Genomic DNA, 22,533 nt, shown 5'->3' with positions numbered 1-22,533 from the left:
TGGAGGAGCACACACACACACACGCACGCGCGTGCACGCGCACGCGCGCACACACACACACACACACACACACACACACACACACACACACACATGCACAAACACAGTGAAACTGTATCTCCCCTTTTTCGGCAACACAGCAGATGCCATTAGGAGTACAGTAATTAGAAAGGGCCCTCGGGAGCTCGGAGGGGAGAGACGAGCGGGACGGGCGCTTCCTCAGGAAAACACCATCACCTTCTGCCACAATGGAGCCCGAGTCAGGAAACGTCCGGCCAAGCTCAGTGCTCTCCCGAGTACTTTACCGACGCACTCTCACACTATCAGTCACACACACGCACATGAAGCACGGAGGCTCCTACACGCAGGATGACACCGAACTGAGAACCCCAAACACACACACACACACACACACGGACACACACGCACACACACACCAGTGCCGCCAGGTAAGCAAAGAGAAACAAATATTACATTCTGATCAGCTTGTCAAATTCACTTGTTTTATGTTTCATTTCGATCAGTTTTGTGTTTGCAGTGGAAGCCAGTAATGACCTGCGCAGGCTAGAAAGGATTGCAATGTATTCATTGTGGTGTTTCGTATATTTTGGGGGATTTGCTGACATGTAACCTAGATTGTTGAACTTATATGACCAGTTCTTCAACTAAAATGTACATGTTGCTATTCGTGGGGGATTTGACCTCACTCTGTTGGTCTGTTGCTTGCATCCCGAACGCTTGTGGAATGGCGGCTCACTCCTTCACAGTATTGCAGAAGGTGTATTTTGTATTTTGTATGCGCTGCTCTGTCTACCCTCCAGGGCCGACGTGTACTAATCGACTCTTAATTCTTCCTTATCTTGTGCTGTTGTGTTCTATCATGTTATCATCATGATAACATGTGTAAATACTAACCCATACAAAATCTTCTTCTTTTCCTGCATTGGCTGCTCCCGTTAGGGGTCGCCACAGCGGATCATCTGCCTCCAATACCTTCTAAAAAATAAAAAAACACTCAGGATAATTTAAATACAAGCAAGAGTTTACAACAAGTGTCAGGAATGAAATGCATGCGTTCCTGCTCCCTCTTTGTCCTGCTGCTCAAACCGTGTCACACTGTGACCACAATGTTTTTTTTTTTTTTTTGTTGTTGTCGTTTCGTAAAAAATGACATTGGCGTTGATGGCACTGGCTTCATACGGCTGTTTTACATTTCAATATTTTGTGCTTTATTACATTTAATAACTAAAATGTATAGCCTATTAATCGTTTAAAGTAATTAACAAGAAAAACCTTAACATTTAGGCAGAATTGAAACTTAAACTTTACAAATGATCACCCTTTTAGATTTTGTAAAAAATACAAAAAAACATTAAGTTATATATAAAAAATATTATTATTATTATTATTATTATTATTATTATTATTATTATTATTAATAATAATAATAATAATAATAATAATAATAATAATAAACAAAGTGTTACAATTGTTTACCACACATTACTAATTTTATTCACTTAATTCAGGATTCAGTTAGGATTCAAACTGGGACTTTGGGTTTTTTCCATAGAAATCTCAATATAACAAATACATATTAAAATAACTAGACACAGGCAAGACCTTCGGAATGTACAGAATCAGCCATGATGCATTGAGACATGAATGAAAGGCACGGACGTATGAATCAGATGTTCATACTCATAAATGATAAAATATCGCAATAAGTGTCATTGATTAAGATATCTTATAAAAAAATAATATTTTTTTCCCATCAAGGGAACACTCACAAAGCATCAAGCCTGTAACCAGTTTTTATACTCATATAAATTAGGTTACGGTTAATATATGGCATCATGCGACACTCATTTTAACACACGCACTGGTCGATCTTTTGTTTATTTGTCTTGAATGGGTATTGTTTACATGAGGTAGTTGTTGGACATGTGTATACCTGCAGAACAAATATACAGCACATTATCTCAATGCAGCAATATTTAGAATCCTTATTTCCTATTGGTTTGGTGCGGAGCCTTATGCAATGAACATGTGAAAGGATGTTTTGAAATTCCGTCATATAAACATCTATGACTGCACCTGAACAATCAGATGAACAGTTTTCCCAAACTGTTATTTGGACCAATGTCCAGTCAAAATGAGTACCTCAATTTCGTCATGTTTTCGTTGTTCTTATTTGGACTAAACAGGCTGGTTACGGCAGAAAGTACTTTTAAGTTACTTCTTTGTGTTGAATGACAAGTCATCGTACGCAATCGTACGTGCATCCGTGCGTAGCTAGGGTGGACTGTTTTCGTGGTGTGCCGGATGGCTTTCTGTACTTGGAAATGATCACAAACAAGCCAAGCCTGAGTATTAGAAAAGTGAAAACTTGAAGTTCTATTGTGCTTGAAGTTGCATTGTTTATATAGTGACCTGGACACAGTTATTTTAGTGCAACTATTAATTACACGTCATTTTCATGTTTTGTTTTGCAGTTTGTTGAAAGTCTTAATTGTCACCATGCCCATTTTAAAGAAGCTTCCGGGGAGATCCAAGAGCTGCCATGAATTCCCCAGAGTGAACGGAGAGCTGATCCTGCCCAGACTGGACCTGAAGGACCTAAAGGACCTGAACGACTTCAAGGACATGAAGGACCTGAACCCTTTCGAGGAGGTGGACCTGGACGAGGAGAGGAACGACGGCGACGGCGGCCTCATCATGGGGGAGGTCAAGGGTTACCTCCAGCGCAGGAACTCCCGTGACGGGGAGGAGGAAGAGAACGCGGTGAACGCCGGGAGGCACGGGGTGGGGAACCCGAAGGGGAGGCCGCTCAGGGGCACCCTGGAACGGATCTGTGGGTCGTCGCCCCTCAAGACCCTGGGGAAGCTGGGGAAGGGGCTCCGCATCTCAGGACGCAGCGTGTGGGGGGCCAGTTCTCTTCAGCATCACCCCACAGACACCAACGCGCTCCCGCCCAAAAGGGGCAAACGGAAAGGACTACACAGGAGCTCGGAGGAAATTATGACCTTACTCCGGTGAGGACGAGTCGGACACACGCTATCTTAATTTATACAACGGCAAATTGTTATAGTGACACTGATTGCGTCAAACTGTTACCATTATGTTTTTGTGAAGCTCATTTGTTGCCTATTCAGAGCCACTCAAACATCATTTACAGAAAGACGCAACAAGATCATAATATAATCGTGGATACACATTTCTAAGGTTTTATGTTTTATGATATACTTTAGAAGTCCTCAAACAGGAAGCTGTTTTTTTCCTATTTGTCAGCCATCTGCTAAGGTGTCACTAGTGCAGGGACACAGCAAATATAGCATCAACAAAAATAGTAAAAGTTTTCCAAGGGGAAAGGTCTAGAATGGAAAATGCACTATTCCTGTCGGGTTCACTTTCCTAGATTTGCTCATAACACATGGTGGGGTATTACCTAAAGGGTTACATAATACACCATTACCACCTGGTGTCCGCAGGAAACTCTTTTTGTTTGTCAATGCTATTTAGTGTTCTTGCTGTGCTCTGTGAATGGAACTATTTTTAACATCGTCTCCATTCCTAACAGCAGCACAGCTTAGCATACTGTATATGATTTTTTTTTTCAACATTCCTTTTCTGGGTGCCCCTACAAAGTACCAAGGGGCATATATTTGCCTTAAAAGTTGGTTCAGAGAGAATATGGTTAATTTGGATAATCGATTTTTACCATCTGCATCAAAAAGGATGCATCCCAAGTGTAAGCAGAATTTGTGAGTATTGATAATGCTCCATGTCTGAATCCACACGTGATCTGGAGACAATATCTTTGCTCTTAACCTTGAATCATCTACTTACTCTCTGTGTCCATCTGAGATTCACTCCGTCATCACGCCATCATCAGCGGAGACATCAAAGAGCACTAGTTCTAGCTGGAAAGGTTCTGAGATTAAGATAGTTCTGTCCTTTTAGCATTGATTGGACAGGCCATTTGGAAAACATCCCGAAAGCCGGTGAGGACATGCCTTAAACATGTCATAACTCGATGCACCTTCATGCCTGTTTACTCAGCACTCGTGTTGTGCATGACACCTCATTTTGCAGATTCTCGATAGAAGTTAATCATATCAAGGAGCCATTGAATACTGATCGAGCTTTCCTCCTTTGTAGCTTCACGGGCAGACGCAAGGAGGTACGCAGAGAGAGCCTGCCCTGTGGGGAACTCAGTGCAGATAGTGTGGTAGAGGCTTGCAGGCGACCATCCTTCCTGAGGATGGTCAACTTGGGCAAGCTGAAGAGGGAATCCATGTCAGACCGCGGCTCGCAAGAGACCGAGGAGGAAGAAGAAGAGGAAGAGCCAGTGGTCAAAACCAGAGAGCCCCTCTCAGGTAAGAGTGGCCACTTCCATCTTGCCACCCATGGAAATGTGATGGGTAGAATATCAATGTGAACCACAATTAGCTTTACCTTCCATGGCAGCATCCCACTTTACTTTACAGCCGTCCATCAACAGAGAACTTTGAACTTCCTGGTTAGCTACAGCAGTATTTCCTCCCAATCCTAGACACCTCTCTGACGAGGTTGTGAGCTCCTCAGACCCCTGAGTCACTGGGTTCAATCACCAACAGACTGTGGAATCAGGAAATGACTGCACTTCCTCCTACTGCAGGTTCCTCCAAATAGAAGTTCAACCAAGCTACTGTTCACAGAGCTCTACAGGGCACCTGGCTACTAATAGAAAAGTGGACAATGAGCAACAAATAACCCAGTTTGATACTTCTCACTAGGTCGAACTATTCTGTAATCATAACAAGCCTGCCCCCTTACTCCCGCTTTTCCCTTTGCACTTCTTCTTGGGATTTTGGCAAGACAAACCTAGTAGCCTCTCTTCTCTCCCTCCTGCAGTATTGGAGATCCTCCAGCTGGTCAACAACAGGGAACTGCTCCTGGCTGACACACATATGCAGGAGCTGGAGCGAGAGTGTGAAGTGCTTTCTCTGCTGCCCACCACACCGAATCACACACACACCCCGACTTTTCGTCTAAGCACCCCTTCTAGCGTAAGCTCCTCCACACCCTCACTCCAGGATGACCAGTTCAGTTCGAATGCCACGCTGGACTCAAGCCGGCGGAAGGCCAAAGATGTGGAGCTCCTGTATGAGGCCCTGCAAAAGGAGATGTGGGATGTAGTGCGAGAGAGCCTCCGCCAGCCTAGTGCTGGGCCAAACCTAGGCCTTGTTGTGCTGGTAATCCAGCAAGAGGAGCACGCCGATGCCGCCTGGACCCTGAGAGAGGAGACCAAGTCCCAACAAGAGAGCCTTCTCAAACCGGCCAGCCATCGCCCGCGGAGGTTGAAGCATAAGTGGAGTCAAGCTGTGGCGGAGGCTGCAGACTGGAGCCTGCCACATCAGGTGGACACCCAGGCAGGCCATCTGGCCTTCTACCTGGAGCGCCTGAGGAGTCGAATGGTGGATGACCTAGATGCAGCCAGGAGAAATGCTGTGCCCATCTACCCTGAAGAGTTTGCTGCTTTCCAGGTGTATGTGGAAAGCTACCACCGGGCTGTGGCAAAACGTCTCCGGGCCATTACTGGAGGCCCGCTGCAGATCACTGATGTCTATTCATTACTGGATTGGTTCTACAATATTTATAACAGGTACTAAATGTCACACAATAAACTTTTCAATTGGAATTTCTTGGATTGGGTTCTTGGGCTGCATAAAGTTATAATTCATAGAAATGGTTCTGTCATTTTCCATCAGGGATGTCCTTGGCACAGTTGGAACCTCCATGCCCATCAACTACACACCTCTGGACCCAATTCTGCCTCAAGATGTAGTAGACAGGCTGGAGCAAGACTGCCTCAATATCGTCAGAGTAAGCAACAGTTTTTGCATTGTTGTTCATTTACAATAAAAAAAAAACAACATTTTAATAAGGTTCAGTAAAGAAATAAATATATGATGTGATCTTCAGGGCAAAGTAACAACAGAGCTGATTCAGGTGCTGGATGAGGAAGAGAGGCGATGGGCTCAGACTCTTCATATAGAGGAGTATCAGTCCAACCTGGCACGCTCTGTCATCCAGGTACATACAGCCAGGATTTTATATTAAAAAAAAAAAAAAAAAAAAGGTTTGTTTTCCTGTCAAATAGCTAAAGGTTTTTTATGTGTATTTGACTGCATTAGAGACTAAAGGTTGACCTGGACAGATCCACGGCTGTGAGTGAGTTTCTGGGCTCCAGAGTGGCTCGCTGCAGCCTCATCGGTCTGGCTGATTTCCTCTACAGGTGAGTGAACACCTTCCTCAAGGTTTGAAACTGTAGTGATGAATTTATTGTTTCCTCGCAAAGGAGATAAAGTAAATTTGAATACACTGAATAATGAGTACAAAAGGTGGCTCATGACTTAAATTTGACTTGATTTCACCGTGCAAAAATAAACCGGAGACGGAAGACACAGTTCTATATTACACTGCATCACAAAGTTATCCATCGTGTTGGCTCTTGTCACTGTGTCAATAGTCGTTGAACTGTAATGAGTTGTGTCAAGAAGCTTGTAGATACAAGCTCCATTCAATTTGCATTCAGCAGCTTAAAATGGACAAAAATGTTGCCTGCAACAAATGAACTTTTCCCTCTAGATCTAAATGGTCATCAACAATGAGACAGAAGTCTAAGCAATTTTAATGACATCATCGTAGAAGACACAATAATACACCAAACGGAAGAGTCTAACGTCATGGCATCATTGGCGTAACAGTGTTGGCATTCAATCGGTTTGTGAACCCACATGTTTCCAGTTTTCAGAGAAAGGCGGAGATGTTCCATGAGACTCAAGCGGAATTCGGAGACAGAGGGGATGGATACGTTTCTCGAACCATTGCCCTCGTCAACTGTTGCCCTCCTCTCAGGTAGATGCATGCTCAACGGGCTCAGGGGCTAAAACTGTCCCGTTCTTCGGTGGCGTCAATCGTGGTTTACGTTATTTGAAGCTCCGTGGCTCCGTGTGCCATCCAGGTCCTTTGTGCAGCGCTGCAGGCAGTGTGACCCACAGGGCAGCGAGGAGTCGGCGCAGAGAGCCAACTCATCCCTGGACAGGATCATCAACCAATCTGTCAGGGTTTTAACGGACAGACTGTTTGAGCACATAAGGGTGAGAACTCGATATTTGGATCGGCTGTGTATCAGCTTCCTTCTCTCCCAAGCTTTACCCATCTCATCAAAACTCTGCCTCTTGTAATTGCAGCCTTTTTTCGACAAGCTGGTGAAGAGAAAATGGCTAAACAACACGGTGGCTTTCGAGGCCATTGAAGCAAGTATCAAACATCACTTTAAAAAATTCAGAAGGATGGACTCGCCCCCATATCAGGTATTGCATATTTCGTCTGATAGCATTTATCGAACTGCCTCACGTTTTGCACTATTTCATTTTTTGTAGAGTTTGTACACGTTTATCTATTAGTTATATGGATGTATTGACATGCAGACCCTGGTGGGTGAGGTGCACAGGCGAGTGCTGGTGGAATATGTGCGAGCGATAATGCGTGGACGGGTCATCTGCACATCCTTGAAGATGAGGAAGAGGATGGCTTTCCGCTTGCAAGATGAGGCCAAACAGCTTAAAGGACTTTTCAAAGATTTGGTGAGTCTCGTCCTCAAAAAGTATTTTTTTCACTCCAATCCAAGTATCGTGTACAAGCTTTCTGGCCTCATGACAGAAAGGTCTTTACCCTTTTACCCTTTCGCTGATGCATTAGAGGAGCAGCAGAAAAACACGGCAAAAGAATGCCTTTTTTTGGATACAAATATCCTGTAAAATCCCGAAGAGAAATGTTCCCTAAAACTGATTGCTAACAGTGCAGAACAGAGGAGGCCCTGGGAGCGCGGGGCCTGGCAGCTCTAAATGTTGCCTGACCCTCTGGCTTCCTAGGTCAGGAATAACTCAGACAGTGTTGATACAGGGCGTAGTTGTGAAAAATGGCTGCCGTCAGTTGGATGGAGATGGATGAACGGGACTTACGTTAGCACAGGCCAGGGAGGGGAAAATGGGATTCGGGGGAACTATGCCTGCTAGCCTGGCATTTGCCCCCTGTGTGTGCGCGCGAGTTCAAACAAGTGTCCGTCACCTCGGCTGACAACAGGAAGCCTCTGTGTTCAGAAGGAACTTCCTGTTCCTGTCAGCTGGCTGGCTTTGATGTGGCTCGGGGGCGGCCTTGATGGCCCCCTTTTGCCAAAGAGCAGGACGGAGCATCTGTGGAAACTGGGGAGGGGGGTGGGTTAATGGCTGTCTAAAAAAGAAATAGATATTTTTAGTGAATGCCAGTCCAAAGAATTCAGAGGTTTTTCTTTTCCGACTTGGCACTTTGAGGAAAAAACACAACTTAGAAACTCACAGAGGGGCTGTTTCCTTCTCTTGCCCGCTTATTTAAGATCTGGCCCTTAGAACTTTTGTAATGTTCATAGACGCAAAGGACTATTTCGAAGTGTTTTGTCGGCTCCATAACCGAAAAAAACCCCACGCCCTGTGTTGAGCCAATGTTAATTATACCAATAATGTTTACTTCTCTACAGTATATGGTGTTGACACTTGATTGTTCTTAGGAATCTGGCGCGTCCTGGTTGGATAGTCTCCTCTGCCACCTGGCTGACATCATCCTCCTGGAGGACACGCCCTCCATTCAAATGGAAGTTGCAGTTTTGGTGAAAGAGTTTCCAGATATACGGTACGAATTGAAAGATGTGCAATCAAAAAATATATGCTTGAGAGAGTGTATGTGGTACTTTCTCCAGCTGAAAAGCATCATCATATATATCCCGTTCAATAGGAAATCCATCAGTTCCAGGATCCTGTCCATATTGCTAATGATCGCTTGGGTGTTTCATCTGCCGAGATGGAAATTTACTAATAGACTGGTGTATCCAGCTTGTCTAGAAATAAAAAAATGTGGCCTAAAAAAGAAAATACCCCAGATCTCCAGAACCACACAAGTGCCTTCCACCAAAAATGTTTCCGTTCTGCACCCGGTGGACCAATGTTTCGGGCTCAGCGCGACACGCTTGCAGTGCTGTTTTTGGCGCTTGGCCAAAGGTTTGGAAAAAATCGAAAGAGAATGTATAGCCTTTTTGTTGACACAATGGTTCAAAACAAGGAAAAGAAGCACGGAAACATATCTACATTAACTCGGCTATTTTCGGAGAGAGCGGCGGGGCTCTGTTTTGAGCTGGAGGGGCCTCAAGGGGAGTCCCAGCCCCCTCCTGCATGCCCCGAGCTGTTTGCGCCGCTTGAGGCTCAGGTGACAGTTGGCAATTCACCGCTGCGCGTGACGCATTACTCACGGCGCGGCAGACAGGAAGTGCTGGGGACTACTTCCTGTTCCTGCCACCCTGCAGGAGACAGTCTGGTGCCACGCTTGGAATCAAAGAGGGGGAGGTGTGGAGGAGAAGAGCAAACATGTTGGTTTTGGCCTGCACAGGGTTTTGCTTCCGTTTAATTCTTGGCGTTTCTGGCTGATAAGAGATTTAAAAACAAAAAGGAGCTCTGCCATAACTGCCTTGTTGTTTTCCTAAAATGGATTAAGAAATGCGAGTCTTCCCGCCCAATATCCTAACGTACTTGACCTAAACCTCCTCCTCGGCTCTCCACAGAAAGAAGCACGTCTCCACCCTGCTGAACGTGCGGGGGATGATGCGGCAGGCGGAGCGCCAGGAGATCCTCAACGTGGTCAAGGACTTTGAGTGCAACGTGGCCCTCATGTGCCGGGAGCGGGCCCTCTTCTCAGACATCCCCGTCATCTCGGAGGTGCACTGCATCAGCCTGGGCATCCTCCGCCTGGCCATGACCGTCGCCAACTGGTTCTCAGAGAACCGCCCGAGGCCCGGCGGGCGCCATCGCCGGGCGAGCGGCAGGAACGCGGCCCCCAACTCCCCCGAGTCCCACGGCGCAGAGGAGGACACGGGGGCTGGTAAATTGCACCGAGAAGGCTGAATTTGGACGTCTCCCGTGGGGGGGAAGCGCATCACAGAAACACACTGTGAAGATTGTGACTACTTGTACCTGCACCTTGACAAGCTATTGGTTGTACAAACTCTCGTTACCAGCGATATTAAAGCCATTCATAGAAAGCTGAATGAAGAAACTTGACCTCAGGTACTTCTCTTACTGTAACATGCTTTCTTACAGCAAGCTCTCCACCTCAGAGGGGTTGCTGCCGGATGTGCATTTTGAATTGAAATGTGAAACAGGCTGCATTTTCTTTCCTTTGCATGCTCAGAAAATGCTCATAACAAGAGTGACATTTTACACTCACGTGAGGTTTTTCTCACAATGTACCTTTTAAACATTCTATGCCTCCAGTCGATTCTCGCATCCTAAGTCTTAGATGCAATCAGGTAGGATCTATGGAATTCTATCTTTTTTGAGAGTTATTTACTCAGCAGGTCATGTAACTTCATAGTTGCCCTGTTGCTGCGGATAATGCATAGAAACCCACCCTGCGTATATGTGTGTGAGTTATATATTATATGGTTCATATAACTTGTAACTCTTTTAAAACCCGAAAAGTGAATGAAACAGATCATTTGCTGGAACTGTAATAAAGACCCATTGATTGGGTGGCCGAAACAAATGTTGGAATCTCATTTATTGTGGCTATGGGTATAAATACTGTTTATCTTTTATTACACATTAGAACACACACACACATACACACACACACACACACACACACACACACACACACACACATATATATATATATATATATATATATATATATATATATATATATATATATATATATATATATATATATATATATATATATATATATATATATATGTATATATGTACTGGTTTACTTAATTTTGACACAGTTGTCTCTTGAAATGGAGATTGCAATTGCACACACATATCTGCTGTATTGCCTCCTCATTATCTTATGTGTTGTCATCCACTGACCATGGGAGTGCCAGAAAGTACAGGTTTGTGAAACAATACGTATCAAAGGAGACGTTAACAAACAGACAGTGTCCCTGAGGGTCTGACGTACAAACTATGAGACTCCATAAACACACATAGTTTAGTTGCTTCTTGTTTATCCAAGGTTCCCTATGGCAGCTTTGTTTAGCGAGGAGAGGGCTTGAAATATGGGGCTCCAGCATGGCTGCCGTATGACGCCTTGCCTCTGTGCGACAAGAGGGGGGTCACGCCCCTCACTCTGCCAAGGGGATGTTTTTCGATAAACAAAGATTTCCTGTTGTCCACTGAGGTGCAAACGGATGCTTTTATTGGAGCCAAGTTTACGCTATGAACTAGGAGGGAACTTCCCTTCGGCTCCACAGAGCGAAGGTGCAGCGATGGCCGACCTTTTCCATGCTGGACGCGCCGGTGGGGGGGCTGTATGCTAACGCAAACCGCAGACTGACCCCTCCGAGCTCCCGGGTCCGCATCTCTGAAAACGTGCGGCAGAACTGATTATTTTCCCCGTGACATCCGATGCAGAAATAACTCATACCATCCGCTGTCGGCCTGGGAGAATTTATAGCGCTGCGGCTGGCACGTCCTGTTACCTGGTGTTTTTCCATCGGACTCCCACGGTCCAATCACATGTCCAATGCACGGACGTCTCACGCGATTCCAAACCGCCAAGGGTGAAGTCAGACGCGCCCAAGCACGGTCCCAACACCTACCCGGGGCATCAGTCGGGCATCAGCTGACCTCGGTCAATCCGACACTGTAGGTACCCACCTAGAATGAACACAACAGCGCACGCCTGGTAGTCTGGATTTATTACAGAAGTCATTTTCTAATCAAGTATAATTGATCTGCTATTTCAAAAAACCACTTCAGTAATGCTGCGTTTTAATTTTTTTTTGGGGTACTGTGCTTTTTCCTTCCTGTGCACCTACCTCCACTGACCCGGGTGATGTGAACTACAAATTAAAAGCATGTTGTTGTTTGTTACGCATTAAGTGCGATATGTTTAATTGTATATCACTTAACTTAAATTGAAAAATAAAAGGCCTTCTGACCACTAATGTTCAAGCCTTTAGAAGGCCATATCGTTTGACTTTCGGACCAAGTCAAAGAATTTTCAGTTTTCGTTGAGTTTCAGAAAGTTACAACTCAACCACCTATCAATTGCAAACAGATAGTTAGTTATGGTGGTTATTGGTGTTATAAGGAGAGCAAGGGCCCAAGACAGCGTCCCTGAGCAAAAAAACCTACGACTACAAGTCTAATAAAAAATTATAGTTTTCCAGACGGCCAAGAATAATATGTTGTGGCCGACGCTGTCAAAACTGTGTCAAACGCTGCGCTTAATTAAAAAAAACTGAGTGCGGCTGTATTTGCATCAGCGCTATCTCTCAGATCACTGACTCTTGTGTGTGCAGTCTGGCATGCTCTCAAAACCCAAACTCCTCCAAGATGATTCCTTTTGGCTGGCATTCACAAGGTTGCGGTCCTCTAAATAAAAAGTCCAATCTGGGAGTGAAAGGGCAGAACGGAGTGCATAATGACATATTGTATGTTGTTTAAATGATATAGTTATATTTGTTGGCTGTAACAAACAACAATAAAAAACGTGTAAATGCGTAAGCTTAAGCTTGTAAGCGCGAGTGTAAATATTCCTCCAACCTTGTTTACCAACAATAAAACAATAGGCTTAACATGTCTTTGACCCTGAATTGCACAGCGCCCCTTGAAAGTTCCACGAAGCCATAGCACACAGTACAGGAAGAACACAAAGTGAATTTGGCATTCATCCGAATTTTAAGTTTGGCAAGTGCGGCTTGTGACTCATGTGCGTATCCCATGGCTTTATCAAACACCCTTATTGAATATCAGACTTAAAGCAGGTGCCGGAAAGACGTTTTCAAAGTATTCAACATAAGGGAGTACCATGTCCGAGCGAGGCTGGCAGGCAGGTAGCAGCGAGGGGCCGAGCCTTCGGCGAGTCCCCCTTGATCAAGGGAGTGGAAGGTGGGACGATCCGCGGCATCACAATGAAGTCCCTGGGAAGCACTTCCTTGCTTCCTTTAATTAACGCAGCCCCGTAGGCCGACTGGAAAACCCATCTGGCCGCAATCACTGTTTGTTTTGTTTTCGGAAGCTCAGGTTTGCCATGCCCTTTCTTTGTTACTGTAAGTCCCTTAATTCCCTTTTCATGGGCTCCTTTTTTTTTTTCTTTGCTTGCTCTGGAGCACTCTCAATATTCAAAATGAAGGTAATTTGAGGCAGGGGGGATTCAGACGATCATTGAATGTCTTCTAAGGTCTTGGCCTAACGTGTTCCCATTCTCACGAAGTCCAATCTGTGCAGTTCGGTTTGAAAGCTGGATGGCGCCACAACCTGAATGTCTGTGCGAAATGAAATGTCCTGCCTTCCCCCGCGGCCGCCTCCGCTCACTCTACCAAATATTGATGTTCCGTTAAAGAGTATGTACGAGAGGAAGAGGAGTGGTTCAAAACAGCTCCCAGGGTTCAGGGATGGAGGCCCAGAGTATTGGAAGAAGCTTAGATATAGGAAGGCTTTTGTCAGTATTTTTTTGAATTACATTTGAATTAAGGATCGCTGGATTGATCGTAAATTGCTCTTCCTTCACTAAGCATGCTACATTTTAATACTATTTTACATCAAAAACACATTTTAAATGCGTAATTAAATCACAAGGCGATCGTCCGACTTCCGTCTCTTCACCTCGAACCCGGACAGAACAGAATCTCACGTCCTCTCCCATGCGCGGTGTGTACACGCCTGCACCTTGTCCGTCATGATCGCTGCCCACTTAAGCCAAAAACAATGGTTCCACTTCGTCACTCCTGATGGGATATCCTGATTTATGTTATCAGAGCGTATCCATCAAGTGGCCTTTATTTAGCTGCGAGGAGATGTATGGCCCTGCCCGTGCCCCCTGCACCGCCGATCCAGCCTCGCAGAGGTAGCCTTGTTTGTGTCAGTGTCAATGTCCTCATTGAGACGCAGCGTTCGCCTCCGAGACGTAGAGGAAGCGGCGGATGTGCACCTTTGTTTGAGCCGGCTTGGGTGGCAATCTAAAATAACCCTGGGTTATATCAGATTGGAAGCATTTGTCTTCCTCGAAACACATCAGTGAAAATTCATCATATATTAGTCATACTGAATCTTGGGAGGAAAAAAAAACAAGTGTTTCTTTTTTTAAATGTGTATTTCAGTGCAGAGGTCACTGCATTTCCTGTTGGTGAGAAAACAAGAAAATCGTATATATATATATATATATATATATATATATATATATATATATATATATATATATATATTCTGCCAAAGAAAAGGGGCGTGACTATTCAATCGCTATTCAATGATACTTATCCAAAATTTATCCAACTTATCCAAGATGTCACTATTACGCAGATGACCCAAACTATGTGACATGGATATAAATATTTGCTCCGGGCCAGGCTGGCACGATGCCTCTGGCATATAAACATCCCAACCTGTGGAGTTATTTGTTTCCCTTGTATAAATTGTTTTGACGTTGGAATAATAGCGAGAAGAGAAAGCAGAGGAGGGAGGCCGCGGTGGTCCTGCGTGCGTCCTCAGCCTTGTCTTTATTTATCCCACATCCCCTGGTCTCACTGACCTGGCTGCCTCACTGCATACGCTCATTATCCATCCGTGCCCTAGAACTGACCAGACAACACTTACACTTTAAAATCATCTCAGATATCGTCATAATAATAATAATAATAATAATAATAATAACAATAATAATAATAATATACAATATTAAGACCAAAAAAAAAGGACAAAAAACAAAATTCTTAGTTTTGGAGTGACCTAGTCAAAGTTCTGACTTGAACCTGAAAACCAACCAATGATTCTGAATTGAATAAAGAATATAGAATATCTATAGAATATTTAAAAAATGATAATATAACCGTATTATCGTGATCGTCTTATCATACTGTATTCACTCAAGACAAAAAGTAAGATGTCATTGAAGTGCATAGTAATGGAAATATAATGATCTCACGCAACCCCCCTCCCCACCACCACACCCATTATTTAAGAGTATCAGAAACAACCACAGGAGAGAAAATAGAAGATTCTAAAAATACAATAAGACAAAAAACAAGTGGGGAGGATGAGATGAGTGGCCACCGTGTCAGATGTCTAATGGAAAACGGGGTGTACTCAAAGGCTGTGGATTTATTAGCGTTTGCTCAGGGAATTCCAGGGCGCTTCAGGACTCGCCCCAAGCCATCAGCCAGGAATGTCTGTTGTTTCTATAACCTCACAAACAAACACGGCTACGGTATAACCCCAGGAAAAAGCTGAAGCTGAGCTGACGTGATTTCTGAACACACCCGAACAGGATCCAGAATATATGAATGTTATCAGTGCGTCTTGAGAAGTTGAGAAAAACCATGCTCAAAAAACCCAACTATAAAACAAGAATTAAAGCTTTCGTTGGATATAGTCCTCTATTCTGCTTTTTGCTGACCCTAACCCTTGATTTTCTTTTGACATTTCATTTTCTGAAAAATGTTCTTTCTTTTATTTACCAATAAATCAGCCAATCAAAATAAATACATCATTAAACTGCAATGGCAAACAACCAATCAATTTGTCATACTGAAAACGATCCACCCCTGTTTCCAACTTCACAAAATGTCCACCTATTCCAGATAACAACCAGTGTCTGCATCCGTTCGTGATGTTTGGGAAGTGCTGTATGAGTTATGAAACAAAACAGAATGACAGCCAGCCTCTGTGGAATCCTCCCCACACTTTTGTTTTATCTCGAGTGCGCCCATACCCGCCAATAAGTTGTCTGTTTCTGGCGTTAACAACAAATTTATCGGCTTGAGCAAATTGTGGGGAGCGGAAACTACTTTGCATGGCAAGGAATAAGTCTGGAGCGAAACAATGGTGCCTTCTGTGAAAAATGGCAACAGGGGCTCACCTTTGGCTCCCTGTGCTTTCTCCTCCAGCTTATTTACGTAAGCAGGTTGTGTTCTGTACCCCCATCAGGAAGGGGTGTTGCAGGAAAGCTGAACCTGAGCTAGGATTTAGAGTAAACTCACAGCATCAAACCCAGAGTATGATCTTATCTGAGAGTTGAGGAAAAGGCTATAGGCATGTGTGTGTGACCTATGGTAAAAAAAACAATCATAATAAAAAACCCACAGGGAACCTGTGGCTGGTTATTATTATTATTGCATGGTAATTGCACCTACCTGAATGGACTCAAAACAGGTGAACCCTGCACTCATTTTTATTTTTATTTTTTTCACAATTGTTAGACTTCGACTTCGACTAGAGTTATACTTTTATTTACTTTGTTTACAGTGTATCACTTCAGAAATAGTGAAGATAATAAAAAAAAACCACTGACACAGTTGAGTTGTTGAAATCGAAATAATATTTGGATTGCTGTATTTTGTGGCTCTGTAAGTGTGCGCTCTACATGGACTATAGGTACTTTGGAACAGTCTCTTTGCGCAAATCTGAATTCTACTCTATTTTTTATAACTTTATATTTATTTATATATGTATGTTAGGTATGTATGTGTACGCCTGTGGTGAGCAGAAAAACATCTCAGACTGCACAACACGTGGAACCTTGAGGTGGATGGGCTACAACGGCAGAAGACCACGTCGGGTTCCACTTCTGTCAGCCAAGAACAGAAAGCTGAGGCTGCAGTGGGCACAGGCTCACCAAAAGTGGACAGTTAGGGCTGGAAAAAGATTCAAGATTCAAGATTCAACAGGTTATTTGTCACATACATATACATACGGTCATACATATATGCAGTGAAATGTCATGACACCCAGTGATTACGTACAATAAGCTCTAAAAATACTAAAAATACTAAAATGTGCGTAATCAGCACGAGGCGCTCGTGCAGCCTCAAGGGGCGGCGCCACAATCACGATTCTGGATTATATAATTATATAATAGTATTAAACGTAGCCTGGTTTGATGAATCTCCATTTCTGCTGAGGCACACAGATGGTAGGGTCAGTATTTGACACCAACAGCATGAATCCACAGTCCCAACCTGCCTTGTGTCAACAGTCCAGGCTGGTGGTGGTTGTGTAATGGTTTGGGGAATGTTTTCTTGGCACACTTTGTGCCTGTTAATACCATAGTTTGAATGCCACAGCCTATTTCAATATTGTTGCTTATCCATGTGCATCCCTTCATGGCCATACCCATCTTCTTATAGCTACTTCCAGTATGATAATGCACCATGTCACAAAGCCAAAATCTGTAATGTTCTTCAGTGGCCTTTCCAGTCACCTGATCTGATCCAATAGAACACCTTTGGGATGTGATAGAACGGAAGATTCGCAGCATGAATGTACAGCTGACAAATCTGCAGGAATTGCTTGATGCAACCATGTCAACATGGACCAGAATCTCAAAGGAATGTATCCGGCATCTTGTGGAATCCATGGCAAGAACAATTGAGGCTGTTTTTAGAGCAAAGGGACGCCCTACCCAGTATTAGTATAGTGTTCCTAATAAAGTGCTCAGTGAGTGTGTACAGTATATACAGTATATACACCGATCAGCCACAACATTAAAACCACTGACAGGTGAAGTGGATAACATTGTTCATCTCATTTCAATGGCACCTGTCTAGGGGTGGGATATATTAGGCAGCAAGTGAACAGCCGGTTCTTGAATTTGATTTGTTTGAAGCAGAAAAAATGGTCAAGAACATTTTCAGATACAAGGAAAGAAACGCTAAGTCTAATATACACTGATCAGCCACAACATTATAACCACTGACAGGTGAAGTGAATAACATTGCTCTTCTCTGAGCAAGTGAACAGTCAGTTCTTGAAGTTGATGTGTTAGAAGCAGGAAAAATGGGCACGCGTAAGGATCTGAGCAACTTTGATAAGGGCTAAATTGTAATGGCTAGACGACTGGGTCAGAGCAACTAGGAAGCATCTAGACACTGGGGAGGCCTCCCGGGAACTAAATAGCTTCAAGGGATTTTTTTTTCTGGTTGCCTTTGCACTGCCAATGGTGATTCTGATTCTGATTCTGACTCTTAAGTGACGTCTTCCACTGGGGTTTTAGCATGAGTTCCAAGTTCCGTGTTGTATTAGTTTGTAAATGTATTTTATTTCACATTATCAGTCCACCAAAATCTGTTTCTGAACAAATTTGAGGCAAGAAGTAAGCAATCCAGTTGCTGAGTAATATTACAAGAGGTAATTTAGAAGTTTTTTCCGGCTTTTGTAAGGCAGAGGCACAGGGATTTTTCGTTTCATTCAATTAACATCTGAAAATATAATAAATGAAATAAATACATGTACAAAAAAAATTCTATTGGATTTCATTTTAAATGGTTATTTTATTTATTATCGCCGAGTGTAAGTGGGCTGGTCCCCACCCAGAGCGATGCGACTCGACCAGTGCAGACTGTCCTCCGTCCGAGGGACCGGCAAGGGTCCGTGCACTTACCTCTGGACCAATCACAGTGCTGCTCAGAGCCACTTTGGTGGCACGAGTGGGATCTACACAATATAAGTGGTTATTAGTGGCGGTTTTAATATTGTGCCTGATCGGTGTTTATATGTGGTGGGGGTGTGGTGTACGCAGCCACACCTGTCTTGGGTCTAGTTAATTGGGCCCAGGATCAGGGGGGGCTGTGCACCTGTTGCTCAGAGCAATCAATGAGCACAGGAAAATCACCCATCCCCACACACACATTGTGGGGAGCTTTTGTCATGACACCATTCCATTCATCACACCATTTTGCTCCTGCCATGCTACATCTTGCCAATAAACCGGTTTGTCCTTGACCATCATTGCCTGTGTCTCTGTGTGCCCCCAGAAAAGCCACTCTGGTGGCGTGTAGCAGGGGACATATATATACATATATATATACACACACATCCTTTTATTCTATATACTGTATATCTGTCTTAATGCATCTCCGCTGCATCTCAGATTTTATACATTCCCAAGGTCTTGGCTGTGTCTTATTTTAATATAAAATAAAATAAAATGACTTTGATTTTGTTATATTAATGTCCCAATTGTAATCCTAAAGTAACTCAAAATTAAGTGAACGTTTTAAATGATTCATATGTAACATCTTTGATATAAATTAATTTAAATATATATTAAATATATGTAAATATAGGAATATGGCAGTATTGGAGTTCATACATTTGCAACAATCCTCTATTTACTTTTTAGTTGCATGGAATATTTACAGTATATATATATATATATACATATATACATATACATACATATATATGTATATATATATATATATATATATATATATATATATATATATATATATATATATATATATATATATATACACAGTATATATAGTTTTATGTGCACGTAGGGATGAAAGTTGAGGCTTACTTGGAGTTGCTCCCAATCTTGTAAATGATTTATGACTGTTTCCAACTCGTGAAAAACAACTGATGAACCCCACACCCCCATATTTCTTATATCGATGATTTTATCTATATACTGTAAACACCAAAAGAAAAAAAAATGACCACTACATTGAAGAACACCAATCATGCCACTTCTGTTTGTGTTGCCATGACACAAATGGAACATCAGCCCTCACCAATGTCTTTCACCCCTTGATGAACCCCCAGCAATTTTTTATTATCTGGGAGCCAACGTTTGGGACTAATGACTCCACTTCCCGTCTATATCCCTTCCCTGCTGACTGGACCTTTCAAACTTGCCCTTTCACACTCAACAATGAGGACATTTGACCTTTGACATGTGGGCCTACCCATCTTTGTGTGCCTTTATCTGCCTGTACGCCCTTGAGTTTTGTTTCATACACAGGATTAAAAAAAAAGACAGATAAATCCTTTTTTTTTTTTTATCCTGTGCATGAAACAAAACTCTTCGGTCCCTGAACCGCACAGAAACAGCTCATCCTCACACCCCACAAGCTAGGATGGAAGCATAAAAATAAATCATCACCAGATATTCCCCAAATCCCCAAATGATGTGTCATTTCCCAATAAATAATCTTGAATGCTACATAGTCTTTAATTTTTGGAAAATCGTACTTTTAATAATTCAATTTGTTCATACTTTTGAAGAAACTTTTGATAATGTTATGTTTTCAAACCTCAGTGGTACTTATTCACACATGCTGTGATTGTTGATTGAACCAGATATACTTTGAAATGCTCATTTCCTATCCCAGTTTACTGTGTTCCCTCCCTCTCATAAACCAGTGCCTTTCTTTAGGGAGAACAGTGTACCATTCCTACCATCTGGTGGATAATGCAAAGTATTGCAATACGAGGCTATACATACAGGCTGATATTCATCCACCAAAAGAAGACACTCATTTCAGTGTCAGGAGCTCAGAGTCTATCATACATGTATTTTCACTGATCAGCATGCAGTATTCTGGTGTAATAACACAACAGACAATAATCTCATTGATATTCCCACTGTTTCTGGAACGCAGTGGAATTTAATATTGCCTAACTAGGATGCTGGTTTAGCAACAACAACAACAACAACAACAACAACAACAACAACAACAACAACAAAAAACCTGCAATTCCACTTCTCTTGTATAGGGTTTCATAGGGTGTGGCATGGCAGGGTTGTTCGAAAACGTATGGACATAACAGAAACAACATTTTACATGAAAGAAAAGAACCATCAAATATTGCATTTTTCCCCCCATGCATGTCAAAGGGTTTTTAAAATAAAACCTAAAAAAACATGCATTAATCAAGCAAGCAATCAAAAACGTCCATGCACTTGCGCTGGAGCTGAAAGTGGAGCGATACATGTTGGTACCTATTGCTACCAGGCGGATAATCCGGTTATCCATTCATACAATACGTTATCATGCCATTTATCACAGTACGGATTTGTGGCCGGGAAAGTAGAGCAACCCAAATGTTTTTTTTTTTCAAGAGCATAAAATATCAAACAATATCAATACACTCAAAGCCACTCCAATGCACACTGGACGTCCCAGTCTCGTGCCAAAAGGACAATGTCATCTGCAACCACAAGAGATGCCATCTCATGCCTCTGGACCCTCTCTAATACCTGAGCTTGGCTTCAATGTCGTGTCTGGGGATATGAAATGTCGTAGAAAGGGTGCACCCAGGGGGGTGTTACAAAGTCTGACTCAGTGAAGTCAGGATTATTACCTACAATTGAGTAAAAGTATTGTTTGATGTGCCAGGAATCTAATAAATACATCTAATAAATACAGTTCATCGTTGTACACTGTAATCCAATGCATTTGGAATAAATCTATCATGAAAGTTAACCAGTCTAGCAGAAATAAGCCTCGCTTACGGCATAAGCAGGATTTCGGAAACACCCTCTTGGTCACTGCCTGGCAATACCTTAAATAGGTCTATTGTCCCGCTTCTTACAAAGCGGGACACTGATGACAGTTTTTCAGGACTCCCTTGCTCTCTGAAGTCTTCCCTGGTCTTCAAATCTGATTTGATCTGCCTGGCACAATCATTGGCATTGGAATTGACAGTTTTGGAGGTAAACAAGCCATTATGGCCAATTGGGTTCAATTTGGGCTAGAAAAGATAGAGAACAGAGGATTTTAGGAGCAATTTTAATGATCGGATATGTTCAAATCTAGAAAATACCCAACCCGACTGATCCACATCTCTATCCCTTCGGACATGCGTCAAGTCAGCTCTCTTATATCTTGGGGGAAAACAGGTCCTGATATATATATATTTTTTTTTTAAATGACCAGTTCCAATTGGATCTCGGGATTAATTTCCCAGGTGCAATAGGGTTCGGATCTGAATATTGGGACCCGTGATGACCTCTAACCCACCCCCCTAGTTCCCCAATTAAAGAACGGACGTTGGACAGCAGTTGTATTAGCAACGGACCTGTGAGTGCCTCTGACCTCGTTCCAAGACTTTTTTGTCTCCAAAAGAAGTTTCTCTCATGTATGAATGCGAGATCCCGGAACGAGGTATTTGATGCCCTTGTCGAAAGGGAGGCTACGCGCTCTCATTTGTCTGTCGAGTTGTCAATCGGACTGCCAGGAAGGTGAAACTTGTAAATGGTCCCAACTATACAAGTACGTCGCTGTCTGTAATATGTTTTTCTTTGTGAAGACGTTGTAATGGCTCAGCTTGAAACTCAAGGAATTGTAGAGATTGATTGATTGATTTGTTTAATACTGCCTTTGGTTCTATCTTTTATATAATCATACATATTCATGTGCTACTTTTGTATTGATAATAAATTACAATAACACTGAAAAAACACTGTTTGATGAGGGCCGTAGACTAATGGAGAAATTCTCACAATGCAGTCTTAAAGGCCCAACTCTACATCGCGGGCAAACTTCCCAGATTGCACATATCTTGTGGCTCACATGAGTCCTACAGTATGAATAATGACTATTGGTCAAGACATTTTTCTTAATTTTATTGTGCTTAACTCACCTACCTTCACATATATTCATATAAATTACTGGGTTGATGTGGTGGTGGAGGTCACGTTATGTCATAAAGAAAAGGCTGCTCT

At 42.9% G+C, this 22,533-nt stretch overlaps 1 protein-coding gene across 1 annotated transcript; it reads left to right on the top strand.

The window, feature by feature from the left end:
* Positions 1 to 340: 340 nt before the first annotated feature.
* exoc3l2a (exocyst complex component 3-like 2a) lies at positions 341 to 10,539 on the top strand. Its single transcript, XM_080014439.1, has 13 exons — positions 341 to 449; positions 2,496 to 3,035; positions 4,162 to 4,379; positions 4,897 to 5,647; positions 5,754 to 5,868; positions 5,968 to 6,078; positions 6,180 to 6,280; positions 6,793 to 6,903; positions 7,010 to 7,145; positions 7,239 to 7,361; positions 7,479 to 7,634; positions 8,594 to 8,715; positions 9,638 to 10,539. Exons 2-13 carry the CDS (start codon positions 2,521 to 2,523, stop codon positions 9,975 to 9,977), a joined length of 2,799 nt encoding a protein of 932 aa, XP_079870565.1. The 5' UTR covers positions 341 to 449; positions 2,496 to 2,520; the 3' UTR covers positions 9,978 to 10,539.
* Positions 10,540 to 22,533: the final 11,994 nt, after the last annotated feature.

The sequence above is a fragment of the Zeus faber genome (assembly GCF_960531495.2).
Source record: "Zeus faber genome assembly, chromosome: 14".
Taxonomy (NCBI): domain Eukaryota; kingdom Metazoa; phylum Chordata; class Actinopteri; order Zeiformes; family Zeidae; genus Zeus; species Zeus faber.
Note: the sequence above shows the minus strand (reverse complement) of the source record. Positions and strands in the feature narration are given on the sequence as shown.

Bases quoted from the DNA above. Each gene is read 5' to 3' on its own strand.
- exoc3l2a (XM_080014439.1), top strand. From the start codon at position 2,521: ATGCCCATTTTAAAGAAGCTTCCGGGGAGATCCAAGAGCTGCCATGAA. The intron at 5,648-5,753 runs GTACTAAATGTC...ATTTTCCATCAG, and splicing joins TTCTACAATATTTATAACAG to GGATGTCCTTGGCACAGTTG. The intron at 5,869-5,967 runs GTAAGCAACAGT...TGTGATCTTCAG, and splicing joins ACTGCCTCAATATCGTCAGA to GGCAAAGTAACAACAGAGCT.